Genomic DNA, 7,099 nt, shown 5'->3' with positions numbered 1-7,099 from the left:
AAGGGGTAACAAGTTAAAACTTAAACAGGGGAAGTTTAGATTGGATATAAGGAAGAAGTTCTTTACTGTGAGGGTGGTGAGGTACTGGAATGGGTTGCCCAGGAAGGTTGTGAATGCTCCATCCCTGGCTGTGTTCAAGGCCAGGTTGGACAGAGCCTTGGGTGATATGGTTTAGTGTGAGGTGTCCCTGCCCATGGTCTTAAGGTCCTTTCCAACCCTAACTACTCTGTATTTCTATTCTATTATTCTATCCGGAGTACATTTTCTACTCTTCTTGCAGTCAGAGCTGGTTTTTGGGAAATGCCACTCTGTTGGCAAAGCTCATTAACCCAGGTGCAATCTGTAATCTGAGTTTCTCAACCTCCAATATTACACCTGTCCAGATTGAAATCCTGCTCTCTATTTTGCTTGTCATTTCTTGTCCCCCAGCCCAAGGAAAAGCCTAAGGAGACATGCAGTAAATTAATGCTCACACTCCTGGATAAGGCCCAGAACAGAGTGACTGTAAGAGCTATACTCCTCCAAGCTCTGCTCTCCATCCCAAATCTGCCTCTGCATACTGCTTTCCTAAGAGGCCACTTGCAGGCCCTGAACAAAATTCTGTGTCACTGTCCTATCTGCTGTCATCTTCTTTTCCATTAGCAGCATGGTAGCTAGTGATGCTGAAATTATAATGCCTGTCATCTGCCTCTGAATAGAGCATCTCTTGAGTTAAACCAGTCCTGCATGTTCTCCCTTAGGCCCCAGTGCATGGCTTCACATTTGGCTCCTTTTTGATCTCACAGCCATAAAAGGTGAGTTTTATTTTCTTTCTGTGAGCAGATATTAAAATTCTGGACCACCAGCTGCAGCCAGGGAAGAAGTATGAGCTCACAAAATGATGCTTGCTCAATGGTTTCGTTATCTAAGTAGATTGGAACATGATTGTCTTAATGGCCTTTTCTATCCTCATGCTAAGATGAGTAATACATTTTAAAGAATCCTTTCTGGACTTTGGGGAATTAATAAAACTGTAAATAAAGCAGCTCTTAAAATATTTCCGTCTTTGCATTGGGTGGCAGAACTATTTTTCTGCCCATTTGAACTAAACCTCCGTTATGGAGACGGAGCAACGCTCAGACCCAGACTGGAGCTATGATAATTCTTTGGAGTTCTGTTCCAAACCAGGGATGGGGACTATGTGATCTCTTTGTGACTTAATACTGCTAAGCAATTAACTGATCTGTGGTTGCTAGGACATGGTTGAGCAGAGCTAGCTAAAGAGCTGTCTCTCAAAGGTGAGTACTAAATTCTTCATTGTACTTTCAGGGCTGTGGCTCTGGTGTGGGTGGACAAGCAGAGACCCATCTGAGCTGTGTCAGGCTATCTAAGCCCTGGGCTGAGGGAAGGAGGAGACTAATGGAGGAGAGGAGAGGAGAGGAGATGAAAAGTGCACTTGAAGTGTTTTGCAGGCTCTGTGCTAAGAGAATGAGAGAAGGACACAGGCAAATGATAAGGGCTCTTTACTGCGGTGAAGTGATTTCTCTCCCTGTTGCCTGCTTGTCTGGAGGTGAAGACAGGTTTCACTCTGTTATTCAGTTAAAGGGCATGGTGTAGACATCAGGAAGCTGACCAAGGCAGGCTGGAGGACCAGCCTTACACACAGTCACTCTAAAAGTGCATGCTCTGAAAAACAGCAGGCATGACTGTTCCCAGCAGCAATTTCTTCTGCACATTCCCTGTCTGAAGCTGAATCTTAGCTAGGAGCAGGGAATATTCTCTTAAGTGGCACTAGCTTTATATTTCAGTGATTAAGGTAAATGAGACCATTTGCAGTTTCTGAGAAGGGTTTACTTGTCTGTCCTAATTGTGAGTCCCTCCTGCACCAGGCAGGGCAGTCAAGCTCGCGGTTGCTGGAAGACCACTGCGAGAAGTCAGTATTTCGAACAGCCACAGGATGGCATAATTTCTTCATGCTAGTGCAGGAGAAACTTCTCTGCAACCCGCTGTTCTCTGTGGAAAGACCTTTTAGGGGTTAACCAGAGCCTGTCCTACAGCTTTGGAAGCTGGGACTCCTCAGGTAATGGGGTTTGTTTGCCTTAAGGAACTGGCTGTTCTGGTTTCAAGGCTCAGCCTGGTTGGGATAGTCCTGTAAAAAAAAAAAAAAAATCACATTCTCTTTTACCCTTGTTTTGCTGCAAAACCCAATCCTGTAACAGTGATGCTTCAGGTTCTTGAAACCTTTGCCTTGCCCTAAGATCACTTAGGTTTGCAACAAGCCTAGAGGCAGAATCCTTTCTTCCTTGGCATCAGTGTTGATGGGGACTCTCCTGTTGCTGGGTCCCACCAGCCAGGATACATCTATTGTGAAACATCTGGGGTGCAATACAGCCTGTGCTGCTATGGGGAGAGAGGTGGCAAATTCTTCACCCACCTCCCCACAGTCCCTGCATTTATCCAGGAGCAGGGAGAAGGCGTGCCTCCTCCCAAAGATTCTGCACTCTGAATGGTGTGATTTGGAGAGATGTGTCTTATTTCACTGGTTAGTTGCTTGGAAAGCAGCGGTGTTACTTCTGTTTGCTGCTCAAGGCACAGTGCCTTGTTGACTGAATAAACAGAGTAATAGTAAAATTCTCCCATCTAAGTGGTGTTTAATGGGATTGTGTGAGCAGTTTCTGCATCACAGTCATCTCTGGACTGCTCCAACATGCTCAGCTTCACCCCTGCCTGTTTCTAACCCAGGAACCTCCCCTTCCCTCTGCAGCCCATGCTACCCAAGAGCACCTGACCCTGAATATGGTGTGCAAGGCTGCCATCCTGAGAGAAGTAAGGTGCGCACTGATCATTTCTCCCCCCGCCAAGTGTGTCTCTAACCTTTCTAGCTGCTTGTTGCTGCAGTCCTGCACATAAACTACCAGGGCCTCAGCTTTGTGGGCAATGTGCATCTTGGTGCATCATCCAGCTGAGAAGCATGAGAAGGAAAGGCTCTACCCAGCAGAGGTGTGTGCCTGGTCCTGTGACTTGCCCAATGCAGATGACTGTGATGCTATGAAATACTTACCTGATCAAAACTGACTGGGGTTTACGTTGCTGACCCTCTACAAGGAAAAAAACCTCTCTGTAGCCCACCTCCTGCCGTGCACAAATACTTCCCGCTACCTTTTGCCCTTGGGTAGAGCGGCTTGGCTGTGTTCACTAACAAGGCAAGGCCATTAACCTTGATTAAGCTGTTTCTTTAAGAAAACATCTCTGAGCTGCACAGCTGGCTGCAGGCAGAGACTGTACAGCTGCCCACTGAGCCCTCACAGTGTCTCATCTAGGGCCAGGATACTATACAAAAAAAGATTTCCCCAGGAAAACAAACACGACTGAGAGCCAGAGACAAGGCATTTGTTTGCAGTTTGAGAGTCATTTATTTTTAGTTTAAAAAAACAGCTGCAGAAAAATATTTTTTTTTTTTCCCTCTGTTGTATGGACTCTTTAGGAAAATAGAAGGTTGATACTGAAATGCAGTTATGGGGGGCAGTGTGGAGGTGGCTGGAGAGTGGGGACCCATGCAGTGGGGTTTCTGTACCATGCATTTCCTGCGGCTGTCGTTGCTCTTTTGCTTTTGCCTCAAGAGGCAGCTGACTGAGTGCATGGTTTGGCTACAACAGCAGCTTCCAAGCAAGTCAGCCCCCCCTGCTTTATGGGGTGCAGAGGCTGGGACCATCCACTGGTCTGGTGGATGAGGGCCCGGTTGTATCCTGATCCCTTACTGCTCAGTCTGAATGATGATTTTGGAGAAATCTTGACATTTAGGCCTGGCTCTGAACTCCCCAAAACCTGGATCAGGTATGTTGTGTGTGTGATCAGACATTTTCCTTGACAGTTCTCTGGTTCTTGTGGAAACTGGCTGCCCTCACCTGAAACACTGCTCACTGTGACTTCCAGAGAAGGACCTTCTGGCAGGGAGCTGTGCAAAGCCCAGCAGCTCTATACCAGGTAGGCAATGCTCTGCCAGCACTTGCTACCTTCGTGCCCCTGCTTGTTTAGGTAAGCTTCTGGCCTCCCATGGTGTTTCCCTTTAATCAGGGGCTTCTGGTGTCTCTGGATTGCAACAGGAGCATCTGCATGAGTGCTTTCCTGCCCATGGGAGGAGGCTGCTTTGCTCACCCGGTGAGCATGGAGGCAGGAGGGCTGGGAAAAGTACCTGAATGGGGAAAAGCAGGGAAGGAATAATACAAGTGTAGCGCTGGTTCCCCAGGGTCCTGATTGGACTGGGGGTTTGAGACAGAGACCAGAGCTACTCCTGCCTGTTTCTCCCTAGGCTTAGGTGTGGCAAGTCCTATTTTTGTATAGCATTATATGATACTTCCTGTTTTGGAAGAGAAGGAAGACACTTATTTTGATGGTAACATAGCAAGCTAGAAAAGAAGGTACATATGGGGTCAATTTCAACAGCTATGCAAGGAGAAGCCTGGCCTCCCAGCTGTTCCCAGCACAGCCACACACAGCCAAACCCCATGACGTGGTGTTAGTATCACCACCCCATCCACATCAGACAAAACAGGCTGCGCTGGGACTGGGTGGCACAAGCAGATGCTTCTAACTGGTGGCTCTGCTCCCTGCCAGGGTGGGCCCTGGGAGCTGGGGGAAGTTGGCATTGCCCTTGCCTGGGCTGGAAGTGGTTGTGTCTGGCAGCTCCATCCAGGCTTGCCTACTTTGGTTTGGCTGCTTGGCCCCTTGATGTCTGGTTCTGGGTGTCAGCTCTGGTCTGCTCCAGCAGCTTAAGAGCTGGAAGAAAATGGGAGAAAAATATCCAGTGTACAGATGCAGGGCAAAACCCAGATGTGATGGGGCTTCTCATCACATGCACACATCTCTTGCTGGTAAAGCAAGTTCATGGAGACAAAGCCTGGTGGATCAGAGAGCAGGGAGCAGAGGAGACCCCCAACTCCTCAGCAGTAGGCTGGGCACTCAGGCTTAGGGGGAGCAGAGGATGAAAACCAGAGTAAGTGTGAGAGCTGCGTGCTGTGCCTGGCCAAGGCATCGTGTGTCCAAGGGAGATAAAGGTGGAGAGGGGTGCAGGGTCCAGCTGTACAATGCATCTCTGGATAAGGAATGACCGTGGGCATGAACTTTACTTCTACAGCAAACCCCAGAGCTGGCTGGCTTGACAGCTGTACCGAAGCCCTCTGCGTGTCTAATGTGTGGCACAAAGGCTTGCAGAGAGAGGGGACAGCCAAGTGTGCTGGGAAAGCGTGTCTGCTGCTTCAATACCACTTTGGTGTGCCTAGCCCCATAACATAGGGGCCTTTGGTCCTGCTCTTCTTTAGTAGTCATTCAATAAATAACCCTAATGCCCATAGCTAAGTCTTTACACAGCCTCGGTTTGTGTTTCCACTCTTGCAGTAGCATGGTGGGCTCTTTAAAGGCAAATCTGTATAAAACAGTCTTTCAAGGAAGATTTTTTTTAGTTTTGTTTTTTAAGTGCTGGTGCAAAAAGGTCAGTCTTGAAGCCTCCTCTCTCCTTCCTGCCTCTAGCTTAGGTGGCAATGCATCCTTCTGCTTTGCTCTGTTAAGATGGTGTCTTGAGGTCTCTAAGGCTGGGCTGAAGGCATCTTCAGATGTTCGCAGCTGCCTTTGTTTTGGTGGCCAGGGAGATGGCACATTGTTGAGCTGTTGGGTAACTCTGCACTTGGCTTTCTTTGCGTCTCCAGTGTAAGCTGGGTTTGGATGAAATCTAGACAGTCAAGTTGTGCTATCTCTGTGGCAGGGCAAGCAAATGCACCATGCTTGTGCTTGCTTCCCATGTGGCTGTCTGTATTTGTGCAGGGGGGGTGTGCAGGCAGCTCGGTCTTTTTGTGCATGTGGTCCTATGCACCCTTGTCAGTGCCACAGTGCATGTGCTTGCATACAAGTGCAGAGAGAGAGCCTCACACCCAGCTCACTGCATGCCAGCCCAGTGCATGTGTGCTGTGCTTATGGTGGGAGGTACATACAGTCTGGTGGCAGGTCACCCTTGTGCTCAGCAGAGCACTTGATTATATGCATGCCTGTTGTTTGGGGGTTCTGCTCTCAGGCACACTGTCATGGTGGGGGAGAAGGGGCTTGCATATACCTGTGCCTGACTGCCTTGCTCTCTGCTGGCTCTTCAACATGCTGGCTGGCTGCTGAGCTCAGCCTCTTTTGAAAGTCAACATAAAGTGGCAGCAGCTTTGGCATCTCCTTGCCCCTTGCAGTGCAGAGCTGAAAGGACTGGTGGCATCTCAGAGGAGAGGGCCTCTACGCCCTTCTGTCCACTAGATGGGCAAGGAAGGTCTTTTGTCCAGCAAGAGCATCTTGGGCTGAGCAGAGATCCACAGGTCCTCTTCATCCCTCTTCTTTTTCTTTTTCTTCTTGTTCCTCTCAGCATTCAGCTGCCCATTGCTGCTGGGGCCACCTTTTTTCCTGCTTTCTCTCCGCCGGCTACAGAAGCAGTAGTGGCAGCAGATGAAAATGAATGCAATGAGGACGACAAATGGCAGACCCAACAGCACAGCCAGGCAGACAGTGTTGAAGATCCCTTCCTCATGCTTGGTACGGATGAGCTCCAAGATGGAATTAAAGAAGGAGCTGATCTTCTGCTCCATGTTGGCTCCCGGGCAGGCTGCCTGTGCTGCTCCCTCTGCTTGAAGATCCCTTGGGATATGTTCAGCTCCTGTAACCAGCTAGTGGGCTCCACAAGCTCTTGGGGATGGTGCCTGCAGAGACAGGAAATCACATGGATTGGGTGCCCACTCCCTCAGCAATTCTCTCCATGGAGCTGCCAGCACAGTCGGGCAGGGTAAGAGGTCTGCTGCCTTGGAGGGGTCTGGGGTTACAAGGGCTGGGCCATGTTGCTGGGCACATCTGTTTGCATGTCCCCATATGAGAAACACCACCTCCCAACCTCTCCAGGGATTCATTCTCTATGGTGGGGATGGGTGAGGAGGGCTTTGGACATCCCTACTTGCCTTAGTAGCTGGCCAAGCACAAATCCTGCCTCGCCTCGCCCCCCCACTCCCCCGACATACATCTCAACCCTTGCTTGGCAGCCAAAGCACGGAGCTCAGCCTTTTGTGGGGCTTATTTCTTAGCAAATGAAATACTGTCTGCA

The 7,099-nt window shown here is 49.3% G+C and overlaps 1 protein-coding gene across 1 annotated transcript; it reads right to left on the bottom strand.

The window, feature by feature from the left end:
* Positions 1-5,512: 5,512 nt before the first annotated feature.
* KIAA0040 (KIAA0040 ortholog) lies at positions 5,513-6,704 on the bottom strand. The gene has a single exon (XM_061452050.1). It carries the CDS (start codon positions 6,591-6,593, stop codon positions 6,264-6,266), a length of 330 nt encoding a protein of 109 aa, XP_061308034.1. The 5' UTR covers positions 6,594-6,704; the 3' UTR covers positions 5,513-6,263.
* Positions 6,705-7,099: the final 395 nt, after the last annotated feature.

This window comes from Pezoporus flaviventris, unplaced genomic scaffold (genome assembly GCF_033815535.1).
Source record: "Pezoporus flaviventris isolate CSIRO_AGI_PZ_B2104156 unplaced genomic scaffold, CSIRO_AGI_Pfla_v1 ptg000013l, whole genome shotgun sequence".
NCBI lineage: Eukaryota > Metazoa > Chordata > Aves > Psittaciformes > Psittacidae > Pezoporus > Pezoporus flaviventris.
The sequence above is the reverse complement of the archived record's forward strand: the minus strand, read 5'-3'. Positions and strand labels throughout refer to the sequence as shown.